The sequence below is a fragment of the Microtus pennsylvanicus genome, chromosome 9 (genome assembly GCF_037038515.1).
Source record: "Microtus pennsylvanicus isolate mMicPen1 chromosome 9, mMicPen1.hap1, whole genome shotgun sequence".
Taxonomy (NCBI): domain Eukaryota; kingdom Metazoa; phylum Chordata; class Mammalia; order Rodentia; family Cricetidae; genus Microtus; species Microtus pennsylvanicus.
The window spans coordinates 109423710-109450253 of NC_134587.1; the positions used below are offsets into that span (position 1 = coordinate 109423710).

A 26544-nucleotide genomic window follows, 5' to 3' on the forward strand; every position below is an offset into this window, starting at 1 on the left:
TCTTATAGAAAACGCGAAAAAAGCGGTCGAGGCTGGGATTGGCTGAGAAAATTGTGCGTGAACTTGACGCAATATTATCGCGCCGGAAGTGCTCATCAGTGTACTCTCCGTGCCGGTTCGGAGCATGGCGGGGTTTGCAGAACTCCAGCTATCGTCGTGGCTCGTGGAACAATGTCGGCAGCTAGGGTTGAAGCAGCCCACGCCGGTGCAGCTCGGCTGCATCCCGGCCATCCTGGAGGGTAAGTCCTCTCCGCTCTTCTCGTGCCTGCCTTTCTTTGTCCCTCTTCGTTAGCCCCCTTGGGTACCACGAGTCAGGAGCTTTGATTGTTTCTGGGAACCTGACCCGCAACATTGACGTTGAGGCTGCGACAATGGCACCTCTGAAATTTTCGTAGTACCCGAACATAGGGAGAGTTTGGTGAATTAATCCACGGCACTGCAAAAGTAGAGTCGAGTTGCTGTCTTTTTGACTTAGCAAACAGAAAAAAGAGCCGTCAAACTCCAGGTAAAAGTCAGGGATCCGTATTTGTGTCAGTGCTCTTTGTCCCAATTCACTTCTTCTGTTAAAGAGACATCCCTTGGAGGCAGGCGTGGTGATTCTCAGTCATCCCAATATAGAACAGGCGGAAGCGGGACGATCAGGGGTTCATAGTCATCAGCTATGTAGCAAATTCCAGACCACCCTGTGCTACTTAAAACCTTGTTTCAAGGGGGCTGGAGAGATGGCTCAGCAGTTAAGAGCATTGCCTGCTCTTCCAAAGGTCCTGAGTTCAATTCCCAGCAACCACATGGTGCTCACAACCGTCTGTAATGAGGTCTGGTGCCCTCTTCTGGCCTGCAGGCATACACATAGAAAGAATATTGTATACATAATAAATAATGAATTTTTTTTTTAAAAACCTTGTTTCAAAGAAGCAATCATGATGATCGTTCGACATTAGATCGTAACAAATTCAAACATTCCATTCTGCAGAAAGGGTGTCACCATAGAGAACAGGCAGAAGTGACTGGCGCTCTGGTTTCCAGCAAGTTTTTGAGGCCTTTTTCCAAATCTGGAGGAATCCATGACGTTTCCTTTCATAGACCAGCAGGGCTTGCCCCCTTCCCAGATCTCCCATCCCTCTGGTTTTAGGATTTCCAAGCTGTATCTAATGAATTAGTTTGGAGCTTGAGGCTGTCCCCCTTTTCTGATCACATAGCAGGTGCCTGTAATTCTCCAAGCCTTAGAATTCTAAAACAGTCACCAACTAGTGGGAAGGAGGCCCAGCACCTCCTGCTGGTCTGTAACTTTCATGAACTCTAAGTGCACCTCAGAAGTAGACCATAACCATCTGTTTCTTACACCGATGAATGAATGCCCAGTGGGCCCTGCTTCATGTTGATACTGCTTTGCCGTCTGCCTAGGTCGAGACTGCTTGGGCTGTGCAAAGACAGGAAGTGGCAAGACAGCTGCCTTTGTGCTTCCCATCTTGCAGAAGCTGTCTGAGGACCCTTACGGCATCTTCTGTCTGGTCCTGACACCCACCAGGTGAGTCTCCAGCACACTCCTCACGGGTGACTGGTCTAGCTGTGCTTTCTTGAAGCAAGTGCCTTGGCTTTGAGCTGCCCTTGGAATGAGCCTTGATCCTGCCAGCCAGCTCCCAAATAATGACATGGAGACTTATTAATTATGAAATCTCAGCTTATAGCTTAGGCCTGTTCCAACCAGCTCCTATAATTTAAATTAACCCATTCGTGTTAATCTATGTTCTATCACGTGGCATTACCTCTCTTCCATCCTAACAACTGAGCCATCTCTCCAACCCCCCCTTTTTTGAGAGATGTTCTCTCACTGAAACTAGGGCTCGCCCCAGCCACCCTGCGATGTCACTGCCCTTCTGACAGCGAGGTGAGAGACGCTGCTGCACACTGAGCTTCACAAGGACCCTGCAGATCTGAACTCGGGTCCTCGTGCTTGAGCAGTGAGCGGTTTGCCCACATAAGTATGTGCATCCATGTGCACATGTGGGGGTCAGAGGACCACCTGCAGGAACCAGTTCTTCCCTCCTGTGGGTCCTGTGAACAGGACCCGGGACGATAGCTATGTCACCAGTCCACCTAGAATTGATTTTTGAGGAGGCCACCAACATTAGGGAGGTGGAGGGCGCAAGGAACCTGGGGAAGGAGAAACAATGGGAGAGAAGCCCAGGTGCTCGCTGACCCAACTGGCCCTTCTCATCCACAGGGAGCTGGCCTACCAGATCGCTGAGCAGTTCCGGGTGCTGGGAAAGCCCCTGGGTCTGAAGGACTGCATTATCGTCGGCGGCATGGGTATGGGGGCTGAGAGGCTGGGGTGAGTCGTGGGTCCCTACTGATCCTACCCACCTAGTCTCACCTCTCCCCCCCACTCCAGACATGGTGGCTCAGGCGCTGGAGCTGTCTCGAAAGCCACACGTGGTGATTGCCACCCCTGGACGTCTGGCTGACCACCTGCGCAGCTCCAACACGTTCAACATGAAGAAGATCCGGTTCCTGGTGAGCCAGGTGTTCCCCTTGGACCTCAAAGCCAGAGACTGGGCTAGGAAACATGCAGTATCCATTCTCTTTCCTTTCCTTTTCTTTCTTTTCCGTTTGAGGTAGGGTCTCTCTGTGTAGCCCCGCTGTCCTGTAACTAACTCCCTGTGTAGATGTGAGCTGCTATGCTCAGCTGACATCCGTTCTTGACTTGGTTTCGCATGGGCAAAGGGCTAGAAATAAAGACGAGGGCCGCCTGGGCGTGGTGGCTCTTACCTTTCATCCCAGTACTTGGAAGGTAGAGACAGAAAGGTCTCTGTGAGTTTGAGGCCAGCCTGATCTACATAGTGAATTCCAGGACATTCAGGGCTCCACATTGAGCCCTTGCCTCGTATGGACACGGCATACAGAAGGTGGGCACCCTTGAGGACCTGCTGGAGCCTTGCAGAGTGGGGATGTGGGCCTGAGGCCGGAACAATGTTCAGGAGCCCATTGGGTCGTCCCTGAAGAGCGGGGGACTGGGCATGGGGCAGGTCCTGGGTTGTGTTCACAGCTTTTGCACTGGTCCAGCCCCTTGTCCCACCCCTCTGGTGGCAGGTGATGGACGAAGCTGACCGGCTGCTGGAGCAGGGTTGCACTGACTTCACTGCAGACCTGGAGACCATCCTGGCAGCTGTTCCAGCGCGCAGGCAGACCCTGCTGTTCAGTGCCACGCTGACTGACACACTCAAGGAATTGCAGGGCCTGGCTACCAACCAGCCTTTCTTCTGGGAAGCTCAGGCCCTGTGAGTTCCAAAGCTGTGGGTAAGGGTCCGACCAGAGAGTGCAGGCGGAAGGGGAAACTGAGGCTCTGCTGCTGCTCTGCCCCCAGGGTGCGCACAGTGGATCAGCTGGACCAGCGCTACCTGCTGGTGCCGGAGAAGGTGAAGGACGCCTACCTGGTACACTTGGTCCAGACCTTCCAAGACCAGCTGGAGGACTGCTCCATCATCATCTTCACCAACACCTGCAAGTGAGTAGGCAGCTCCTGCTGCCTGCGCTGGACATGCGGCCCTGTCTCCCTCATCTGCAGGTGCGGCTAGGCCAAGCCTGGCCACCTGGTGCTGAAGTGTGATTCCAGCACCCAGGAGGCAAGCAGATCTGTGAATTTGAGGCCAGCCTGGTCTATATATCAAGTTCCAGGCCAGCCAGAGCTACACTGTGGCCCTGGCTCAAACCAAACAAAAATCTCAAAATAGCTGTTGATTGTGTCAGCTTGAGTCAGTTAGAAGGACAGAAACAGGAGGCTCGTGTCTGTCCGCAGAAGAGGACATGTTCTCTGTGGGACAGAGCAGGCGGCCATCAGGCACGGCAGGACCCAGCCACTTAAGAGCGCTCTTCTGGAAGTCAGTGCCACAGTTAGGGCCGGTCCTTGTTGGTTCTAGCTTTGAGAAGCACAGCAGACAGACAGCAGACCTAGCATCTGTACAACTCTCAGACCACTTGTGTGATGTCCCGGTAGGTTGAGGCAAGATACCCACAAGCACCCCTTTCCCTCCAGGACCTGCCAAATCCTTTGTATGATGCTTCGGAAGTTCAATTTCCCCACAGTGGCGCTACACTCCATGATGAAGCAGGTGACGGCCGTGGCCACTCGGAGGCTGGGCGTGGAGCTCAGTGGGGAGAGTGCCTGCCTAGCGTGAGACCCTGTGTTCTATCCCCAACCGTGTTACCTGGGCATGACTTGCGTGCCTGTTACATTTGTTCAGGACTCAGCACTCAGGAGGTGGGGCAGGACGAACAGGAGTTTAAAGCCAGTGGGTTTTTTGTTTTCTTTGGGGGTTTTGTTTTTTCTTGTAGTTTGAGACAGGGTCTCTATGTAGTCCTGTCTGTCTTGGATCTCTCTATTTAAAGTAAGCTGGCCTCAAACTTTGAGAGATCCTTTGGCTCTGACTCCTAAGTACTGGAAGTAAAGTGCATTGCCATGTCCAGTGCAACCCTGTCTTTAACAAAAATACACAGAAACAAGATATCACAGCGCAGTGGTGCCCCACCCTCTCCCCGTGTTACCCTGGTGTCCCTGGTCTCTGTCTTGTCCCAGCCCCATCCATCCGCTCACAAACCTCCCCCCACCTGTGGCACAGAAAGAACGCTTTGCAGCCCTGGCCAAGTTCAAGTCCAGCGTGTACCGGATTCTTATTGCCACGGATGTAGCCTCAAGGTGAGCAGGCTCAGAGCAGTGTGCCTTTCTTCAGGGGTCTAGGCCACTGTGAGACCAAAAGGCTGGGCTTGGACGTGGGAAGGAATGACGTGGATGCCCCAGCTGAGTGCTCTATACCCCCAGGGGCCTCGACATCCCCACTGTGCAAGTGGTCATCAACCACAACACCCCCGGGCTCCCCAAGATATACATCCACCGAGTTGGTCGAACAGCCCGTGCAGGTGAGCAGGTCCAGGTATGGGAGGTTCTAGTTGTAGTGAGAGACTCTGGGGAGCTCAGGTCTGTCCTTCAAAAGCAAAGAGTCAGTGGGGGGGCACCTTACTGGGATGCTGACCCAGGGAGACATCTGCTCTGATAGTCCCTCCTGCTTGTAACCAGGAGACAGGATGCTGGGCTGGACGGGGGCTACTGTGACCTAGGCCATGCTGGCAAACTGCATCAGCGAGGTCACCATTGTAGAAAGAAAGGGCAGCAGAGCAGGGCTAAGCCCCGCCTCTCTGAGTGGAGCCACGCCCTCTGAGGGGGCTCCTAGAGCCTACCAGCTGGGACCAACGTGGGGCCCAGGTTCTGTAACAGGTGTGTCCCTGCAGGGCGGCAGGGACAGGCCATCACCCTGGTGACGCAGTATGACATTCACCTGCTGCATGCCATCGAGGAGCAGATCAGTAAGTGGGCAGGGTCCATGGGTGGGAAATGGTCCCTGCCTGGGTCACTCTGGTCTCCCAGCCAACACTACAGAGAACCCTGGAGCTGCATCTGTGGTAGTTAGGTAGCCAGGACTTGAACTCCCAGGCGCCTGGGTCTTCTCTCTCACTCTCCCATTTCATTTACTCATTTATTTGAGACAGACTCTTGCTCTACAGAGCTGGCTTAGAACTCACAGTGATCCCCCTGCCTCTGCCTCCCCAGTGCTGTGATGACAGGCATCTGCCACCAAGTTTGGCACTTTTTTCCGAATGTCATCAGTCCAGACTTCCGGAATTGGGGCTCCGAGGGCCAGTCGCACTCAGCCCAGCTCAGTGGTGCATGTCCCCTCTCACATCTGCTCTGCAGAGAAGCAGCTGGAGGAGCTGGCTGTGGAGGAGGCCGAGGTCCTGAAAATCCTCACGCAGGTCAACGTGGTGCGCAGAGAATGCGAGATCGTGAGTGTGGCCACCAGGTTGTGGAGCAGGGCCCCCTGCCCTGTGGGCCTGCCCTGACCTGTGCCCTCTCCATAGAAACTGGAGGCCTCGCATTTCGATGAAAAGAAGGAGATCAATAAGCGGAAGCAGCTGATCATGGAGGGGAAGGTAGACCAAGGGGCAGGGCTAAGCAGAGGTGTGGACAGTATGGGAAGCTGCCCTGCTGAGATCTCAGGGTCTCAATGACAGCCTTGCTCCCTTCCTCAGGACCCAGACCTGGAGGCCAAGCGCAAGGCGGAACTGGCCAAGATCAAGCAACAGAATCGGCGCTTTAAGGAGAAGGTGGGGCAGACCCTTCGGCGGCGAAAAGCAGGGATTACAGGCCGAGGGGCTCGTCCTCCTGAACCTCGGCTTCCGGTGTCTACCCAGGATAAGGCTCAGACCTGAGCGCAAACCTGCAGCCGCTGGTCCTTGGGTGGGCCACAGAGGACCTCAGTAAACACTCTTTGAACCTGCCAGTCCGACTTGAGAATGGGGCGGGTTGGGTGTTGAGCTGCGGGTCTTTGGTCCCCAAAGCCTCTCTTGCCCCATGGGGATGACCACCGCGGCCCTCACTTGCATCTCTGGGATGCAGGGCGGTGGCAGCTAGCGACAACAGGTGCCAGCAACACCACGTGCTTGTACAGCCACGTAGAAATGTAATCTGGGTATCAGCGCCACCCTTGGATTCTAGAGAACTACACAGTGCAAAGCTCAGAGGCGGCCCTGGTTCCCTGCCAGGGCACCTTAGGGCCGCAGACCCACCAGGGCCAACTAGGGTGTCACCTCTGCCAGGCGTGCCAGGCCCTCACGCAGCTCACTCAGCTCGAACAGTCGCACGTCTAGGAGCTGGGCGGCCCGGCCCACCTCTGCCCGCGCCCGCTCCCGCTCGGCCTGAGCCTCCTCTAGGCTGCACTCCATGGCACGCAGCTGCTGCTCCAGCTCTGCATTCCGTGTTTCCAGGTCCTGCAGGGGGAGGAAGGAGCGGTGGGGTGGGGCGGTCTATGAAGCCTCTGGTCGCCCTCCCTGCTGGGTGTGATCCATGGCTCCCACAGGCTGGGAGACGACAGCATTTAAGTGTCTTAAAAGCGGGAAGTGCCCAGCGTGAGTTCAGAGCCCAGTGGTCACATAGAAAGCTGAGCATGGTTGGCATGCATTTGTAATCCCAATCCGGATTCCTGGAGCACACTGGCCAGCCTAAGCCTGCCCAAGGCCAGCAAGAAACCGTAATTCTAAGGGAATTCTGGGGAAATGGTCAGTGCTTAAGAATATAAACTCCGGAGCACTTAGGTTCGCATTCACATGGGGTGGCTCACAACCGTATGTAGTGTCCTAGGGAGCACAACCCACACAAGTAAAGCCAGATGCCCCTGGTGGGGGGGGGGCATGGCAGCGCACACCTTTGATCCCAGCACTGAGAGGTAGAGGCAGGTGAATCTCTGAGTTACAGACCAGCTGCAGCTAGAGCCACGGTATCATAAAAATACCCAAGTTGAAGGTTTAATCCCCAGTACCCACATGGTGGAAGGAAAGAACTCCTAACCTTGTGATCCCAGGAAACATGCTTAGTGAAGTGAGTGGTATTTAACTGAAGGGATGGTGAGGTGCCTGCTGTAACATGACAGTCCTTAATCCCAGTCCCTCTTACCCACGGGAAATCCGGTGCCCCAGATACAGCAAGGGTCGGAGAACAGATCCCCACTGCTCCGTGGCTCAGAACTCGCGCGCAGTGAGACAGACTGAAGCCAGTGGTGCCTGGTGTGCACTTACACCACAAGCAACCACGACGCAGGCCCCCAGTCCAAGGGTCCTCGGTTCTGAATCTGCACAAGCTGCACCCACCCCCGAGGACAACAGAGTCCCCAGGAATGTCTTGGGGACACTCCAGGTACTTTCTTGGGTGCCGCAGACTGCTCGAGTACGGGAGGATGAGGTCTGACACTAGAAGACTCGAAGGCCTCACAAGTTTGGGTAGATATTCCCAACCTGCTCATAGGCAGGTGGAACCTGTTCTACACGCTCACGTACGTGTGCCCATGACCCACAGCCAACCTGAACCTTCTGCTGTGTCTCCTCCCGCTCAATAGTGTCAGGAGCTTCTCGAGTTCCTGAGCTTTGATTCTTCAAAGTCTGGATCTCCTAGAGAGAAAAGTTTCCGGGTCTGCTCAGAGAACCCTGGATTCCCAGGAAGACTGGCCCGAGGCAAGACCTTGGAGCTTGCTCCTCGCTCACCTGGTCCTTGGTCTGCACCTGAGCCTCCAGTTGCTCCACGGATTGGCTGGTTACCTCCTTCTCGCCCACCGGAACCGACTCTGCAGCCGCCTGAGCCTCCAGCTCCGCCACCTGCACACACGCAGCTCAGCATTCCCACCCTCTGGGACATGGAGAGCCTGGGGATCTCATGGTCTCAAGTCATTTTACAGCAAGAAATGATATTCTGGAGACTGAAACGGGGCAGAAGAGATGGGGGGGCGAGGGTCTTTACCCGCTGCCGCAGGCGCTCGGCCTCTGCACGCTGGGCCTCTAGCTGCTGCCTCCATTGCGTGGCAGCTGCGTTGGCCTCGCGTAGGGCCCCTGCCAGCCTCTGGTTGCTGTCCTGTAGTGCGAAGAACTCGGCCTCCCACTGGACCTCGCTTACGGAGCTACGGAAAGACACCAGGCTGGGGGGTGTGCGTAGCCAGAGAGGGTGGCAACTAGTGGAGCGCCTCCTGGGCTAGGAGCAGGGTCGGGACAACACTAAACTAGGAAGCGGGGACCAGGGCATGTGGAGCAGCGAGGTGTGGCTCATGAACTGAGACAGGAGGATCCCCTTAAGTTCAATGTCAGTCTAGGCTACATAATGAGTTTCAGGCCAGAGTGGGCTACATCGCGAGATTTTTGGAAATCTATCCTTGCCCCTCCCAGATTGTCATGTGATAGCCCATTAGAGCCACGGAGTGGGAAGTAAATGATGAAGGAGGGGCAACCATGAGGCGGGAACCAATTGCCTCCTTTCCCAGGTCTGCAGCCTGGATTCCTACCCCACACCGCTGCCACCTGCGGCATCCACGCCCACACATGCCTTGCTCCGGTATTAGCACCACCATCCAAGGCCCCATCCCACTACCCACGTCCCCTGCATCCTAAAAGTCTGTCCTGGGGATTCCCTGGCACGCCCATGGTGCCAGCAAAGCCCCTGCAGCTCAGTCAGAGCCACAATACACTCCTTAGGCCCCAGTCACGCCCCATCTTGGCTTCAAGCAGGCTCCACCCCTCACCCTTCCGACAGCATCTTCTTCAAGCGCTCTCGCTCGGTGGGGCCAGGGGCGTCTGCACTCTGGCTGCGGAACAACTTCTCCTCTCCGGGACCGTTGGTGCTGACCAAGGGACTTGGGGGAACCTGTGTGTGGGAGCCAGGACTGAGTCACCGTGAGAGCTTGCTTCAGTCAAGGGCGAAGTAGGAGGTAAGGTAGATTGAGTCGAGGACTGGGGTCACTGGGGTACTGATTGAAATTAGGGAGTCTGAACAGGCCTGTGAAGCCCAGTGTTGTGTCTCCTCTCTTCACCCTCCATAGCTCCCCAGGCTCGTGGATGGGAAACCACACACACCCCCGGGGGGGGTGTCTTCACTGACACTGCAAGACCCAACAACCCTTAGAAACAGGGATCTGAACACTTGGAACTATTCTCCAGGAAGTTTTCCCCTGGGCACAGAAACGTCAAACATTCCACTTAAAACTGAGAAATGGAGGGCTGGAGAGATGGCTCAGAGGTTAAGAGCACTGGCTGCTCTTCCAAAGGTCCTGAGTTCAATTCCCAGCAACCACATGGTGGCTCACAACCATCTGTAATGAGATCTGGTGCCCTCTTCTGGCCTGCAGACATACACACAGACAGAATATTGTATACATAATAAATAAATATTTAAAAAAAAAAAAAACTGAGAAATGGAGCCGGGCGGTGGTGGCGCACGCCTTTAATCCCAGCACTCGGGAGGCAGAGGCAGGCGGATCTCTGTGAGTTCGAGACCAGCCTGGTCTACAAGAGCTAGTTCCAGGACAGGCTCCAAAACCACAGAGAAACCCTGTCTCGAAAAACCAAAAAAAAAAAAAAACTGAGAAATGGGCTGGTGAGATGGCTCAGAGAAGGAGTTGGTCACCAAGCCTGAGGCCATGCTGGAAGGAGAGCTCTGCACCCAGACACATGCAGTCAGCCTTAGCACACATGTGCGCACATGATACATGTCTAAGGCCATCGGTCAGCCTTAGACACCTGAAGTCAGAAGCACACACAGCTGCCCCGGGAATGTGGCAGGAATGAGGCAATAGAGGCAGACAGCAGAAATACCCACCTGGTGAGAGGCAAGGGCCAGGGCAGAACTAGTGAATTCGCCATCTTGAGATTTCTCCCGAGCCAGTCTGGCAGCTTCCTTCACCTCCTGAAACTTCTCAGCAAACTGGGGGTGAGGCAGGGGGACAGTCAGAGGACACCTCACCACCTGTCACATCCCCATCCCCCGCCTGCACCAGCACCCTGGAGCCTTCGGGGAAGGTTGGAAAAGGTCAACCCTGTGACCATCTTGGGTGTCAAGAGTGACCAGGGTTATGCCATAGAGGTGACATTAAGGTTCTGAGCCACACAGAAAGGGACTCCCTGTTCCTGTCAGGCTGGCTGGGAGTGGACAGCCGGAGGCTGTGCCCATCTGTCCTTCACACTTGCCAGTATCTCATAACACAGGGAAGGGTGTCCACAGCCTGAGAGTGCTGGCCTCCTGGCACTCCTGTCCTGTGCTTATGAGAATGTATTTTCTTTTCACTTTGAAATAATTCCCATAGGCAGCAGGTAAGAGCACCGGCTGCTCTTCCAGAGGATCTGGATTCAATTCCCAGCTCCCAACTGTCTGTGACTCAAGTTGCAGGGGATCTGACTCCCTCACACAGACCAATGCTCATAAAATTAAATTTTCATTTATCAGAAATAATCTGTGAAGACCTAGCAATGACTCTGTGGTTAGGAAGGAAGGCAGAGCTGTACTAGAATCCACACCACCTCGGGCAACTAACTCCCGGCTGTGACCCCAGGGGATCCACACACATGCACACAGGCACCAACACAGAAACTTCTTAAAAAACAAACCAAGCTGTGGTGGCACCCTTTAAACCTAGCACTGGGGAGGCAGAGCAGGCAGATCTCTGTGAGTTCGAGGCCAGCCTGGTCTACAGAGTGAGTTCCAGGACAGCCAGGACTACACAGAGAGACCCTGCCTCGAAAAGAAAAGAATATCTGAGGCCAGCGATCTGACTCAATAAGCTGTTGTCAAGCCTGATAACCTAAGTTTGACCCACAGGACTTGCAAGGTAGGAGGGAACTGACCCTCACAGGCTGTCCCTTGTCTTCCAAAGCATACAGCCACGCAGCACAGAAAAACCAAATAAATGTAATAAAAGCTCTTAAAAGAACCCGTGTTTTTAATTGTATGTACATACATGTGTGTAAGCGCCCCCAAAAACCAGAGGCCTGAGTTCCCCCCGCGGAGCTGGAGGAGGCTGAGCTCCATGCAGGTGCTGAGACTGACTCAGTCCTCTGCCAGAGGTGTGCATGCTCAGGACCTCCTCGCCCTGGGCCGCACTGGAGAAGCGCAGGCAGGCAGATTAGGAAGCTAAGGTTAACCTTAGCTAGAATCTGAATTTGCAACCAGCTTGGTTTACACAGCAAGTCCCAGATCAGCCAGGGCTACACACACAATGTGAGACCCCACTACCCACAAAAAAGAAAAATAAGAAAGAAAATAATTTTTAAAAAACTTATTTATTTATTTTATGTGTATCACAGTTTTTCCTGCATGTATATCTGGGCCACATATGGGCTGGGTACCCCTGTGTCCAGGTGTCAGGTCCCCTGGAACTGGAGTTACAGACGGCTGTGAGCTGGGATGGCTGGGTGCTGGGAACTGAACCTGGGCCCTCTGCAAGAGCAGCCAGTGCTTTTAAAAACAGAGCCATCGCTCCAACCTAGTTTTTTTTTTTTTTAACCAGGTAGGTCGATCTCCATGAGTGTGAGGCCAGCCTGATCTACAGAGCAAGTTCCAGGACAACCAAGGCTATGTAGAGAAACCCTGTCTCAAAAAAAACCAACCCACTCCCAAAAAGGAAGAAAGGTCTTATCAAAAAAAAAGGGGGGAGGGTTGGAATCTGGAGCAAGGGCTCAGGGGTTAAGAGCACTGACTGCTCTTGCAGAGGACCCAGGTTCTGTTCCCAGCACCCACATGGGGACTCACAACCATCTGGAACTCTAGCTCCAGGGGATCTGGCGCCCTGTCGTGGCCTGCAGAGATGGTGCCAGCACACACAGTGAATACAGGCACATACAAGTAAAACCCTTATACACATGAAATAAAAATATTAAACCAGCAAACACACAGAAAATCAAAAGGCGGGCATGGTAGTTCATCCTTTTAATCCCAGCACTGGGAGGCAGCAGAATTACTGAGTTCAAAGGCAGCCTGGTTTATAAAGAAAGCTCCAGAACAGGCAGGGATACAGAGTGACCTGTCTCATAAAACAACAAAACAAAACAAAACAAAATTCAGGATTGCAATATGGTTCAATGGCTGGGTAGTGGTGATGCACTCGGGAGGCAGAAGTAGGTGGAAAACAGTGAGTTCAAGGACGGCATGGTCTACGGTCTATAGAGTGAGTTCCAGGACAGCCAAGGTTGCTCTGTCTCAAAATAGTCAAAAACCAAAACCAAACAAACATAAAAAACCAAACCAAAACAACAATAAAACTTAAAAACCCAACACAACAATATGGTTCAATAAAAGCACAGGCGTTTGCTGCCAACCCTGATGCTGGTTCTCAGAACCCAGGGGACAGACAAAAAGAACTGATCCCTGGTCAGTTTCTCTACCCTTTGTAGGTGTGTCCACACAAATTCACACCTAAAGCAAATAAAAAAGTTATAATCCTTTTTATTAAAAAAATTGAGGGCCGGGCGATGGTGGCGCACACCTTTAATCCCAGCACTCGGGAGGCAGAGGCAGGCGGATCTCTGTGAGTTAGAGGCCAGCCTGGTCTACAGAGCTAGTTCCAGGACAGGCTCCAAAGCCACAGGGAAACCCTGTCTCGAAAAACCAAAAAAAAAAAAAAAAAAAAAAATTGAGGGGGCTGCTATCCAGCAGTTAAGAGTGCTTCCAAAAGATGACTTCAGTTCCCAGGATCTCTAACAGGTGCCCCAACAGTGCCTGTAACTCCAGTTCCCGGGGTCAAATGCCATCTTCTTACCTCTGCAGGCACCAGCACACACATGGCACACACGCACGCACACACACACACACACACAGATAAAATAAATCTAAAACAAATAATGGACTCAGCACTAAGTGGTGACGGCAGAGGCAAGAGAGAGAGGGGGGCTTCTCGGGTGGGGGATGTGCCCGCACAGGCTTCTATCTGATGCTCCAAGAGGTCCTGCTCTCTGTGAACCCAGCATAAGGAACACAGATGCCAGTCACTGCTCATGTCCCTGCCCACCTGGGTCAGCTGCTGTTCAGAGGCAAAGCCTAGGCCATAGACAGTGTTGGCTCGACTGTCTGCCCACTGCCCAAACTTCTGCGAGGTTTTGGTGAAGGTCATGTTGGGGGTGACTGTGCTGTTGATGATGGCCTGGGGATGAGGAAAGCAAGATTTAAGATCAGCAGGAGTGATAACGACCATCACCAGCAGCCTGCCTTGGACTACACAGTGGATTAAAAAAAATAATTCTAGGCACCTGTCTCAGACTCAGTAGAAAGTCCCCACCCAGAATCTCCCAGAGGCATGCCCTGCCTCGGATCCCTCAGTGGGAGACCGGAGTAGAATTCTTGGTGCACTGAGGTCTAGTATCCCCATTGTGACAATAGCCATGAAAGTCTGAGTGGATGAGGCCCCTGTGAGAGCCCCTGCTGAGCTAGGTCCCAGAAAGGCTCACTGATCCCCATTCCCTAAGTTACCCAGCCTCACATCCGGCTGCTAGCCCCCCCACACCCCGGCCCTGCTCAGACCTTGGCACCCCCGATGCTGATGATGCGGTACACGTTTCGGGTGGCATCGTAGAAATAGGACACAGTGAGTGCGTGCTTGCCCGCCGGGATCCAATTCCGCTTGGTAGTAGGGTCGATCTGGAAGACGTGAGCCCGGGTGCTGAAGATTGGCTGTTCCCTGAAGGAGGGAACAGAAGGTCTGTAGGAGCCGGGCGGTAGTGGCGCACGCCTTTAATCCCAGCACTCGGGAGGCAGAGGCAGGCGGATCTCTGTGAGTTCGAGACCAGCCTGGTCTACAGAGCTAGTTCCAGGACAGGCTCCAAAGCTACAGAGAAACCCTGCCTCGAAAAACAAAACAAAACAAAACAAAAAAGGTCTGTAGGGGCTGGCCACTTACAGCTAGGTCTGACCCGAGTAGGTGAGTGCTCACCTGGCTGTGGACATTGGTCAGGCTGAGCTGGATGGCATCTAAGGGGCACCCAGGGAGGTGACAGGAACCACTTGTTTGGTCTCTGGGGAGCAGCGATCCAGGGGTGCTCAGGCCAAGCAGGCCCTCCAGATGACTCCTGCATAAAAGCAGCAAGAAAGGAAAGGGGCAGAATTGGCTGATCAGAGCAGTAGTCACCAACAGTCTTAGCCCAGGCTGGCCTTGAAATCACCACGTGGCCAAGAATGCTCCTCTGGGCTCTGGGTGACCGGCCTGCCCATCACACTCAGTCTCTGTGGTGCTGGGATGCAGCCCCCACATCTGGGCTGAGTGGTCTCTAGGTCTCCAGTGTCACCAGAGAGGTGACAGAGCGCCACCAAACTGCCTGGGCACGCGAATGTCATCCTCACCCTCCAGGTTACCAGCCACCAGGAAAGTGTCCTCCCACGGGAACTGGGCATGAGGCCAAGATCAAGTGAGTGACACATCTTATTCACCCCTTCCCATCTGACAGCCCCGCAGAGGCCTCGCATCAAAAGTGGGACAAAGCTGGACCGGTGGTGAGAGCTGGTGATCCCATCTACTGAGGAGACTAAGGCGGTTAGACCAAGGCCACCCTGGACAGCACCACCACAGACCCCCATCTCTGGGAATAAAAGGAGCGCTTCCAGGGGCCAAACCCGGAACTTAGGAACTCTCTGCTCCCACAAAAGAACCACTTAGCGCCGGGGCGATGGTGGCGCACGCCTTTAATCCCAGCACTCGGGAGGCAGAGGCAGGCAGATCTCTGTGAGTTAGAGGCCAGCCTGGTCTACAGAGCTAGTTCCAGGACAGGCTCCAAAAAAGCCACAGAGAAACCCTGTCTCGAAAAACCGAAAAAAAAAAATGAACCACTTAGCACACACCCCAAGGGCAAGGCTACACCTTGGAGTCCAAGTCAAGTCTCCAGGGGGCCCTAACCTATTTAAAATGAGGGGCTGGAGATGTAGCTCAGCTGCTAAGAGCACCGGTTGCTCTTCCAGAAGTCCTAAGTTCAATTCCCAGCAATCACATGCTCACAAACATCTATAATAGGATCTGGTTCTCTCTTCTGGTGTCCCTGAAGACAGGTCACTCAAATACATTAAAACGGGACAAAATGAAAGTTTGGCAAGGTGGCACACGTCTGTCATCGCAGCACTAGGGAGGATGAGGCAAGATTGTTGTAACTTTGAGGCCAACCTGGCCTCAAACAGGACCTTACCTTATCTCAACACACACACACAGACACACACACACAAAATGCATGCACAGGCGCATAGGTAAGGCAGTAGGTAAGTGGCTCATCCCAGTTCTCACCATGTGAGCAGAGAACAAGACCGGGAGAAGGGGGCTCCCCAGCCTCCTGTGGGTGCCTGTACCCATCACTCGGGAGTTTTGGATACCCTCCTGAACCCCCAAATCTGCACCCGAGGGGACTGGAGAAGGGTCCTGCTGATGCAGTAAGGCAGGGTCAAGCTCCTGAGGACAGCCCCCCCCATGTTGTCCTGGGCAGCCGCTGTCACGGTCCCGGGGTCTGAAATCGGAGCCCCCCCTGGAAGGGCAGCTCCACTCGAGTCGGGGACGTGATTAGGACTGGCGGAGATTGGGGAAAAGGGTCCCCGAACCCAGGCCCTTCCGGTCGGGCCGCTCCTGTCGGGACTTGCTGAGATCGCGAAAAGTTACTCACCAAGTAGTCACGCGCCTCGGAGCGGCTGCGCGGGGTAGGAGATCCCGATCGCTCGCGGCAGGGCTCCTGACAGAAGCCCGGCGCCCGAATCCCACTTCGGACCGGTCCCCACCCGCTCCGGGGCAGCCAGTGCGCCCCAACTCTGGAAGTCGCGGACCCGCAACTTTCCAAGCAGTGGAGCCTCGCGATTCCGCGTCTCCGACACCCAGACCCGGGGCTGGAAAACCCAGTGCAGCTGCGCCCCCACGCCCCAGGATCCCAGCCAGCCCCTCAGCCTGCACCCTTTATCACCCCGGCTCCCCTGCACAGTCTGTAACTTTGGAAACCGGCTGTTCCACCGCCCTCCCTATGACCCTCATGCCCAGATCGCATCTCGGGAGCTGGGGTCCCCCTGCCCGGCTCACCCCGCGTCGCCGCCGCCGCTGCCTTCGGCCCGCGCCCTCCGCGCACCCCGCACCGCCCGCGCCTTTGTCTGCGCCGCCTCCGGTCCCATCACGGCCAGTCCCCACGCCGCCCCGCCTCTGCCCAACGCCCCCTGCCGGCCGGCGAGTGAGGGCGGGAGGTGGGAGGAGACCCGGAGAAAGAAGAATGGGGGAGGGCGGACTACGGAGAGGGGAGGGGGGCTCCAGCCGGACTCTGCGGAGGGGGTTGGGAGAGGGGGACAAGAACTGCTAGTGAATGGAGCAAAGGGGAAATGGGGCGGGGTGAAGGGGCAGAGGAAGGAGAGGGCACCAGGAGGGCAGGAGGAGGGACTCCTGGGATGGTGTGGGGGAAGCAGAGAGAGGAAACAGAAGGAAGAAGGGGGAGTGACATGGGCAGGGGAGGGAGGGTGGGGCCTGGGAAGGAGTCGAGGAATAGAAGGTAAGGTGAAGGGTCTGCAGGGCAGAGAAGGGGACTGTCAAGGAGGGCTGAGGAGGACAGGGTAGAGAGGGAGGGGCCGGAAAGTCAAGGGCCAGAGAGTGGACAGAAGCAGGGAAGCCCTTTGGGAGACAGCCAAAGGCATAGGGAGGAGGCGGGACCCGTGGAGTCAAGGGGTTGGAGTTTAAGGGATTAGAGGTAGGGGCCGATGATAAGGCGGAGCTTCTGGGACAGAGGGGAGGAGCTCGTAAACTCTGGAGAGAAGCCGAAGGCCGCTGAGGGTAAGGGCGGCCGGGTAGAGAAAAGGTTGGGGAGGGGGACACAAAAGAGTCTTCGGAAGGGCCTTGGGGCAGAACCCAGGGTGATGGTATGAAGGGGTGGGTGTAGCGGGCTTGGGCATGGGGACAGAGCAGACATCCTGGATGTCCCAGAGACCCAAAGATAGCGAAAGACACAGAAAACGCGTGGACAATAATTCCTCGCCCTCCCTCCTCGAGCCAGATGTGGCCCTGAGCCTTCAGATAGCTTCTTGACTGACTAGGGTGTGACTGCTGCCACTGTGGGGCTAAGAGATGAGGTGAGGAGAGCTTGTGGGCTGCATACAGTAGGCGCTCAATGGGTATTGCTGGAGTCTGGAAGCAGGGTCTAGGCCTCACTGGACAGATTGTCTCATTGTGACAGTCCAGCACCTGGGTACTGGGGGGCAACTCAGGGAGTAAACTTTTGCCAAACTTCCGTGGAGCCCTGGGTTCCTTCCCAGCACCACCAGTTGGTCATAGTGGCACACACCTTTAATCCCAGCATTTCAGAGGAACAGGTAGGCAGATTTCTGAGAATTTTAGTTCACTTAGTCTATATACTGAGTTCTAGGCCATCCAGAGCTGCACAGTGAGACACTGACTTTCAAAAAAAAAATGCTGGAAGTAACGGGTTATTAATTGTTTCTGGGTCTCAGGATCAAGTGTTGGTGCAATTGTATCCTTTTCTCATGGAATGGGTGAGCTCCCTGCAGCTCCCTAGTCTGTCCTCCCTCTTGGCCCTGGGAGGCTGTCTGCCTACAGCAGCCAGCCAAGGACCCCATAGGGACCCATCTCTATCTGTTGTGGGTCCCCCTTGCAAATTCCCTTCTGTCCTCTAGAAAGTTCTGCAAGGGCTTCAGCACCCTGAGAACCCAGATGCCTGTGGTTCCCTAGAGCTCCCAGCTTTGAAATCCCTTGCCTCAAGCCTCTGCTCCCTCTGATGGGCGTCTGAGCAGGTGTCCTCCCAGGAATGCCCTTCTTCCCAATTGTCTTGACAGCCCATACGGAGCACATGGGCTCCTAGTCTCCTCGTGGCCCCTAGGCTGCAGATTCTCCGGATACATTTCCATCGATTTCTGAGTCACAGGCAGATATGGGAGCCCCTATCTGAGCCCCAGCCTCCTTGAGCTGGGGAAAGTAGGCCCGCTCACTGCACTCACTTTGAGAGGCATATGTGCCTGGAGCCACAGAACGTGTGAACACTGGGAACAAAGAAAATACCATCTGCTGTGTTCAAAGTGACTTTTTCCTTATTACCAGCGACACTATTTTTTAAGTATCTGTGCTTGGGGCAGCAGGCTGGAAGTTCCTCCTGGCCCATCAGGCACTAGCTGGCTGCAGAGGGGGTGGGGCACAGTGGCTAAGGGCCCAGGCAGGCTTTGTGCTATGTGTGGGCACAAGAAAGAATTCGAGAGTTGAGAGTTCTCCTAAAACCAGGCGTGGTAGGTGCCTGTCTTCCCAGAAGGAAGGTAGAGAGGAGAGGGTTTCAAGCTTTTTCTGAGCTACAATGTGAGTTCAGAGTTAGCCTGGGCAACGTGAGATACTACTCAAAAGCAAACAGAGATGGACCTTCAGTAGGCAGAGACAGGGGGGATCTCTGTTTGCTCAAGGTCAACCTTATCTACACTGCCAGTTCCAGGTCTGCAGAGACCCTGTCTCAAAAAAACGGGTTCCTCACCTGTATTGGTCTCTCAGCTGGGGCTAAAACAGGGCTGGCCCGGAGCAAGCGGGGGGTGTGGCTTCCTCCCTGTGGCAGGCTCTTCTTTTTCACCTGGACAATGGACTGAGGCGGGGTGAGGAGCTGTAGGACCCAGGCAGCAGCCACAGCCCTCTGTCCCCTGAGTGACAAGTAAGGGCTGCAGGACGAGCTCAACCAGGTGCAGATCTTTCCAGAAAACAGGTCTCCTGACCACAGACTTGCTCTGTAGATCAGCTGGTCTCGAACTCACAGGGATCCAGTGGCCTCTGCCTCCTGAGTGCTGAGATTAAAGGAGTGCGCCACCACCGCCCGTTTTTTTTTCTTTTTTTCTTTTTGGTTTTGTTTTTTTCATAATTAAATTTTTAAATAAAAATAATTTGTTAGCTGGGTGGTGGCAGTGCACACCTTTAATCCCAGCACTCAGGAGGCAGAGGCAGGTGGATCTCTGTGAGTTCGAGGCCAGCCTAGTCTAAATAGTTCTAGAATAGAACTACATAGTGAGATTCTAACTCAAAAAAAGAGGGGGGCTTCCAACGTGGTGTGAGCTCACAAACTTTCTCTTCTCTCGGCCAGCCCCACGCCTATAGCCATACTCACTCGGGCCCCATTTCAAACCTTGTCTCTCCCCAAGCCTACCTCCAGCACCCCATTTCCAAGGAGCCCTTTCTCATCGGCCTCTGTCCAGTTCTTGTCTCCGACAGTCTGAGTGTGCCGCGATAGCACAGCGCGGGGGCATCGGGGCATGGGGAAAGTGGAGCGTGATTTTGCAGACGTGGGCTTCTCTCCCAGGGAAATTTTGATTTGGTGAGATGATCCCGGAAGCCATGGAGCTCAGGCGGCTCACGCTCTGACACAAGGGGCCAAGGAAGCAGAGGGGCCGCCCGACTGTGCAGCGGAGCAGAGGGGATGGTGCGGAGCTGGATGGCAGTGCGTACCCACAGATCTAATTACCCTCATTTACCACGTGTGCTAATTGCCTCCTGGGTGCCAGGTGGCCGGGTGGGGCCGGCCCATTTTTAGGAGGTAGGTCGCAGGATTATTTTTGGCTAATACGTCCTTGTAGGCTCCCACATCCATGCCTATGAAGGGCAGAAAGTGGGCCGGAGAAATTGCGGCCACACTAGGAGGGCCTCTGGGGATGTATCCGAGCAGGGATGGGAGGAGGGGACCCAAGCATCTTTGGCACCTAGGCAAGACAGCCCCAGAGTCTGGGGATCAGCCAGCTTCATTGAGCAGTGGTCCTGGAAGAGAACTTTAAAACCTGGCTTTGTTCACAAACCTTATCCTAGCACTCAGGAGGCTGAGGCAGGGGGGTTGCTATGAATTCAGGGCCAGTCTGAGCTATAGAGACCCTGTCTCAAGAAATTAAATAGCCGGGGGTTGGTCACTCCTTTAATTTCAGCACTCGGGAGGCAAAGGCAGGCTGGTCTCTGTGAGTTCTAGACCAATCTGTCTGGACGCCAGAGCAAGTTCCAGGACAGGCTCCAAAGCAACTCGCTGTGTAGGGCACTTTGGAAAAGGAGGAGTCTTGGATGGCCTTGGGTCTGCATGGTCATCCATTATTTCTAAGATTGTCACTTTGAGAGATGGACTCGGAGCAGAGCACGTACAAAGGCCCTGAGGTAGGGACGGACTGGTTTTACTAGAACAGCTTAGAAGCTGAGGTGGACAGAGAACCATGGGCTGGGGCTGGGGGACACATGGAGCGGGAGGTGTGTGGGTTTATCCTGAAGGTGCTGGGGAGCCATAGAAGACTTTGGAGCTAGAGAAGGAGAGGGATTTCTATGGATGCTGAGAATGAGAACAGTCCCTGCCTTTCCCAGAGCCTCAGTTTCCCTACTCTGGGCAGAATCCCCCGATACACAACACAGAGGCTGCACCTCCCTGGAAACCAGGACTGCTGGCCTTGCCTTCGCTCTCGCCTGCCCCCACCTCCCACGATCCTTCTGCAGAGCAGCTGTGGGAACACCGAGCGGGGAAGGCGGCTCCGAGGGGCTCTGGGGGCCGCGTTCCTTTGCGTGACAGCCTACGCAGGCCCTCTGGGCGCTGAATGTTCCCCTGGCAGCCTGATGACTCAGTCATGCAGCCTCCTGCCACAGTCTGCAGAGGGGGGTCAGCCCAGCTCCTAGCTGCCCCCAAGCAGGGCTGGTGACCACAGCCTGCAGGGCCTTCCCCAGACAAACCAACCCTCCAAGGGGGCCCACCCTTTTTCCAGTTCTCCTGCTCAAGAACTTTCCAAGGCTTCCCAGGGCCTCAAAGAGGTGACCAAGCTATTTGACTGTAGTCCAAGCAAGGCTAGAAGGCCACCCTAAGCCATGTCCCCCATGGAGGGTCCCCAGCGCACCAGAACCTGGCCATCAGCTACCTCTCCTGACCATTTGTTGGTTTTCGTGTTTGCTTTCCCACCCCCTTTTTTAAAAATTTTATTTAACTTTATTTTACGTGCATTGGAGTGAAGGTGTCAGATCCCCTGGAACTGGAGTTGTGAGCCCCACTCTGGAGGCAGAGACAGGCAGATGTCTGTGAGTTCGAGGCCAGTCTGGTCTACAAAGTGAGTTCTAGGACAGCCAGGGCTAAACAGTGAAACCCTGTCTCAAAAACCAAAATCAAAAAAAAAAAAAAGCACTGGATTTGAGGGTGGGGTGTGCACCCCTGACATACTCAGGGTCTGTGGAGGGCAGGGGACAGGAGGCATGAGATCAGTTCTCTCCACCAGCAAGCCCCTTTACCGCTGGACACCCCCCCCCATGGTTGGTATTTGTGAAGGTCTCAGTTTGCAGCCCAGGCTGCCTGCTCAGCCTCTTGTCTCAGTCACGCGGGGATGACAGTGTGTGCCTCCAGACAGGGCTGAAGTTGGCTTAGAAGGCAAAAGGGGGAGGAAGGAAAATGGAGAGCAGGGGAAAGAAGTGGGGGAGAAGGGGAGGAGCATGTGTGTGGGGGTGTCTGTATGTGTGTGTGTGTGTGTGTATGGTGTATGTGTGTGCATGTGTCTGTATGGTGTGTGTGGGTATGTGTATGGGTGTGTATGTATGGTGTGTGTGTGTGTTGCACACGAACACACACACAAAGCCCAAGGTCCTGAGGTGGGAAGTGCTCCAGCACAGGACCTGAGGACATTTTTCAGCCATAGAAGAGTGAGTGCCTGCGGATCTTATGGATCGGCCCCGAGGTGGCCTTTGAAGGCTCCGGAGAGAACGTGCCCGTCTGCCTTCCCATGCACAGCCCATGTCTGAGGAAGACCCTCCATACACCTTTCTTTGGAGGTTGTTGGAGACGGTCTCATGTAGTCCAGGCTGGCCGTGAACTGACCCTCCTGTCCACTGTCCTGGAGTGGGGTGACAAGGCCACCACACCCTCTTCCCTACTTTTCTGTTTCCATAGCTGGGGATGGAGCAGCCCAAGGCCTGTGGCAGAGGACGTGAGGTGTGACCTTCCATACTTTCTTGTTCAGGGATGAGCCCTGGTGCTTCCCTCCCATCAGGGAAGGAAGCCCATCCCAGGGGCCCTCTTCCTGTCCCCTGCCTTCCTCTCTCCAAGAGGCCCTTGGGTCTTATCGCTCAGTCCCAGCCACAGCAGCGGGGAAACACCTGTTTCCGGGAGCAGAAGGGGAGGAGAAATGATTCCCACATTAGATGCCTACTGTTTGCACAAGGACCTGGGTTTGATTTGTCCTCTGTGGTCTGGCTAGGAGCTTGGAAGAAAAGGCTGTGTTCTCCCAGCCAGAGAGCTTCCCGGGAGGGGGCTCCACAGGGCCTTGGGTTTGGTGACAGGTGGACACTCAGACACTCGAGTGAGTGTTTTAGAAGCAGGGTTCCAGGTACGGTGCCACAGGCCTATCATTCTAGCATCCAGGAGACTGCGTGGGGCCAGCCTTGGGTAACCAAGTTTGAGGTCAGCCTAGAGTACACAAACCTTGCCTTAAACGAAATAACCAGGTCCTTTGATCCCAGCACTTGAGACCAGTGGAAGGCAGCTCTGTGCTAGTTTGAGGTAGAGAGAGTTCCAGGCCCTCCAGGGCTACTTAGTGAATCCCTGCCGCAATGTATGCATGAATGAATATCGACCTGAGCACTTGCTGAGCATCTGTGCGTCTAGGTTTCCTCCCAATACCCAACAGAAAAAAATATTATAAGTAAATTGCCAGCCGGACCCTTTAATTCCAGCACTCAGTAGGCACTGGTAGGTGGATCTCTGAGTTCGAGGCCAGCCTGGTCTACAGAGAGAGTTCCAGGACAGCCAGGGCTACACAGAGAAATCCTGTCGAAAACAAAACAAAAAACAAACAAACAAACAAAACACCAAACCAAATCAAAACAAAAGAGTAAATTGCCATCCAAATCCTAAAAACTAAAAGTAAGTTCAGAAATCCGTCGTAAGGTGGAACTTCTGCCCCAGCCTCTTATGGTTGGGGAAACTGAGGCTTGGGTGTGAGGTGGGCCTGCCAGCAGAAGGACTGATGGGAATCTCCTTGTCTTGGGCTGATAGAGGGTGCAGTTGGGGTTGAAGGTGTTAGAACGCAGGCTTCCTGTCATATCCTGAAGACCCCAGAAGCTGGAGAGACAAGCTGAGCGCCCTTCTCAGCATCCATGGCAGCTTCCAATGGTAACTCCAGGACCAGGGAGATTCAACGCCCTCTTCTGGCTGCCGTAGGCACTGCATGCATTTTGCTGTACAGATATACACACAGACATCCACAGACAACATTAAAAAAAAAAGCGGGGAGGGGGATAAAACAAACAGAAAGTTCCAGTTGAAGAGTAGAAGGAATGAGAATATGAGCAAAGAGGTCAAGACCATGAGGGGTTCATCCACTGAAGCAGTTTACCTGAGCTAATGGGAGCTCACCAACTCCAGCGGGACTGGGAAGGAACAAGCATAGGACCAAGCTAGTCCCTCTGAATGTGGTTGACAGGTTCATAGCTGGGGCAGACTGGGGGGCCACTAGCAGTGGCACTGGGATTTATCTCTGCTGCATGTAGTGGCTTTGGGGGATCCTATTCTCTTTGAATGCATACCTTGCTCAGCCTGTATGTAGTGGGGAGAGCCTTGGACCTTCCACAGGGCGGGGTGCCTACCCTCTCTGAGGATTGGAGGGGGAGTGGGGTGGGAGAGGGAATTTGGATTGGTTTTTTTTTAAATCTAATTAAAAAAAAAGAAAAAAAGCCGGGCGATGGTGGCGCACGCCTTTAATCCCAGCACTCGGGAGGCAGAGGCAGGCGGATCTCTGTGAGTTCGAGACCAGCCTGATCTACAAAGCTAGTTCCTACACACATGTAAATTAAAAAATTAAAATTAGGAGAGTTTGCATGATCTGTTAGGGAAGGAACTGAAACAGAAAGTGAGTGTAACCAAGAAGGGCTTGGGTGAGAGCTCCGGTGCCTGGCATGGGCATGGGCACTGCAGTGATATTTGAGCTGGTGCCTGGCAGAGGAAAAGCCAGGTACACAGGAATAGGTAGAAGGAACAGCAGGTGTGAATGCCCTGAGGCAGGAAGTTGCTTTGTGTGCTCAAGAATAATGAGATGGCGTGGCGGTGGTGGCGCACGCCTTTAATCCCAGTACTCAGGAGGCAGAGGCAGGCGGATCTCTGTGAGTTCGAGGCCAGCCTGGTCTACAAAAGCTAATGCCAGGACAGGCTCCAAGAGCTACAGAGAAACCCTGTCTCGAAAAACAAAACAAAACAAAACAAAAAGAATAATGAGATGGAGTTGAAGCCGGAATGAGGGTCCTGGGGTTGCTGCCTGAAGCAAGGCTGCCAGCTCTATTCTGGAAGCCCCAGGTGAGTTTGGAGGGTGTGGCAGATTGAATGAGAAAGGCCCCACAGGTTGTGTATTTGAATGTTTGCTCTCTAGTTGACGGAACTATTTGGGAAGAATCAGGAGGTGTGCCCATGTTGGAGGAGGTAAGTCACAGGGGCAGGCTTTGAGGTTTCAAAAGCCCAGGCCAGGTCCAGTCTTCCCCCACCCCGTCCCTGCCAGTAAGATGCCAGTAAGAGAATTGGATATGAAGTCTCAGCTACTCCTCCCCCCATGCCTGCCTGCCGTCCTGCCTACCACCACATTCCCTGCCTTGACTGTAAGCCCCACGTTAGGTGCTTTCTTTTATAAATTGTTTTGGTCATGGTGTCTCTTTACAGCAATAGAACAGCAATTAAGACAGATGGGCTCAAAAATTCTGTAATGGTCGGGCGGTGATTGCACACGCCTTTAATCCCAGCACTCGGGAGACAGATGCAGGCGGCTCTCTGTGAGTTTGAGGCCAGCCTGGTCTACAAGAGCTAGTTCCAGGACAGGAACCAAAAAGCTATGGAGAAACCCTGTCTCGAAAATCAAAAAAAAAAAAAAATTCTGTAATGTTCCTTACAGCTGCCACAGAAAGAAGAGTAGCGGTCAGTGCTGTCAAGGATATCAAGAGTGAGCTCGTGCAGTATTTGGAGAGAGAGATGGCACACTGGAGGGCAGGCATGGGAAGTTGGTCAAGTGAAAACTAGAGGCTGGGGGAGGAGTTAGGGAGAACTGAATTTTCTGAGCGCTGACCTGGGGGATGCGACCAGTTAGCATGTGACCTGGAACTTGGCTGCCTGCACTCCACAGCACAGCTGACTGCTCTCTCTGGGACATTTCAACTGGACAAAATGCTTGTGTCCAATGCCACAGTGCCCTGAAGGCTGGGTCAGAGCTGAAGGGAGCAGGGCGGCCACGCTCGGTTTTGCTGACTAAGTAAAGTCCCTTGGACAGCCTTGAGGATATCAAGGACCTGTGGGGGCCTGCAGAGTCATGGCCACATGGGAGCTGGGAGGACATGGGCTGGAATCTGTGAAGGAAGGTTCTGGAAAGAGGCTGCACCTGTCAGCAAACTTGCTGAAGACTGCGAACTGACTGGAACTTTCAGTGCCTAACCGTACTTGTTATCCTTAAATCCGAGCAACCCCGCAAGCCAACAAGGAAACCAAGTCTTATACGTAAAAGCAAAGAGCCTTCATTTTAATCAAGTTTGCAAACTCGCTCTCTCTGCATGTCCAATGTATTGGAATAACGGGAGAGCCCCGAGCTCAATTAGAATAGGGTTTTTGTAGTAGTAAAGGTGGGGGTGAGGGGTCTCTGAGGTTCAGGACCCCTGATTGGCTGACATTTGTCTAGGGGTGTCTGGTGAGGTGCGCTGGCAGGTGTTTCTATCTATAGCAGTTGGAATGACAGGCATTTCCTTTGAATGATCTGCTCTTAGGTGGTGCTAGGTAATCTCAGCCTGTGGTTCCTCCTGCAGCCAGGCCTTGTCTCAGGGTAAACTACTGAGACTCTGGCCTCTATTTTAATTCATCGATGGCCAGAGTCCCAGGTGATAATGGTTCCTTTGGGTGACCTGCCCAGACTTAGCTTGTCATGGCTGCCCCCACAAGCTTACCTGCTCCTTAGCTCCTGATGAGCAGTTATTATCAGGCCAACCTTTTGAGGTGAACTGATTCCCACCCAGGAAGGTGAGAGCCTGCAGCGCAGATCTCCCCCTGCTGTGACCCACCTGCCAGGTGTTTCCACCAATGGATTTGAAAAGTGTCTTGAGCCGGGCGGTGGTGGCGCACGCCTTTAATCCCAGCACTCGGGAGGCAGAGGCAGGCGGATCTCTGTGAGTTCGAGACCAGCCTGGTCTACAGAGCTAGTTCCAGGACAGGCTCCAAAGCCACAGGGAAACCCTGTCTCGAAAAACC

The 26544-nt window shown here is 54.1% G+C and overlaps 2 protein-coding genes across 3 annotated transcripts; one reads left to right on the forward strand and one right to left on the reverse strand.

Moving 5' to 3' along the window:
* Positions 1–77: 77 nt before the first annotated feature.
* Ddx49 (DEAD-box helicase 49) lies at positions 78–6329 on the forward strand. Its single transcript, XM_075987243.1, has 13 exons — positions 78–239; positions 1405–1528; positions 2225–2310; positions 2393–2514; positions 3091–3278; positions 3365–3505; positions 4034–4109; positions 4617–4693; positions 4817–4914; positions 5284–5358; positions 5747–5835; positions 5911–5982; positions 6082–6329. Exons 1-13 carry the CDS (start codon positions 125–127, stop codon positions 6259–6261), a joined length of 1443 nt encoding a protein of 480 aa, XP_075843358.1. The 5' UTR covers positions 78–124; the 3' UTR covers positions 6262–6329.
* On the reverse strand, positions 5515–16530 carry Homer3 (homer scaffold protein 3). 2 transcript variants are annotated; one of them, XM_075987244.1, is made up of 10 exons: positions 16392–16530; positions 14283–14418; positions 13874–14030; positions 13365–13496; positions 10184–10288; positions 9111–9232; positions 8339–8495; positions 8086–8196; positions 7906–7992; positions 5515–6819 (listed from the first exon to the last, which is right to left on the reverse strand). In XM_075987244.1, exons 2-10 carry the CDS (start codon positions 14294–14296, stop codon positions 6628–6630), a joined length of 1077 nt encoding a protein of 358 aa, XP_075843359.1. In that variant the 5' UTR covers positions 14297–14418; positions 16392–16530; the 3' UTR covers positions 5515–6627. The 2 variants fall into 2 exon arrangements, with proteins under 2 accessions (XP_075843359.1, XP_075843360.1); XM_075987245.1 differs by having other exon boundaries at positions 15988–16411.
* Between the last annotated feature and the right edge of the window lie 10014 nt (positions 16531–26544).

Excerpts from the sequence above, each read along its gene's own strand:
- Ddx49 (XM_075987243.1), top strand. The coding sequence starts at position 125 with ATGGCGGGGTTTGCAGAACTCCAGCTATCGTCGTGGCTCGTGGAACAA. Across the intron at positions 2,311-2,392 it reads CATTATCGTCGGCGGCATGG|ACATGGTGGCTCAGGCGCTG; the intron begins GTATGGGGGCTG and ends CCCCCACTCCAG. Across the intron at positions 3,506-4,033 it reads ATCTTCACCAACACCTGCAA|GACCTGCCAAATCCTTTGTA; the intron begins GTGAGTAGGCAG and ends CTTTCCCTCCAG.
- Homer3 (XM_075987244.1), bottom strand. Across the intron at positions 13,497-13,873 it reads TCAGCATCGGGGGTGCCAAG|GCCATCATCAACAGCACAGT; the intron begins GTCTGAGCAGGG and ends CCTCATCCCCAG. Across the intron at positions 10,289-13,364 it reads CTGAACAGCAGCTGACCCAG|TTTGCTGAGAAGTTTCAGGA; the intron begins GTGGGCAGGGAC and ends CCTCACCCCCAG.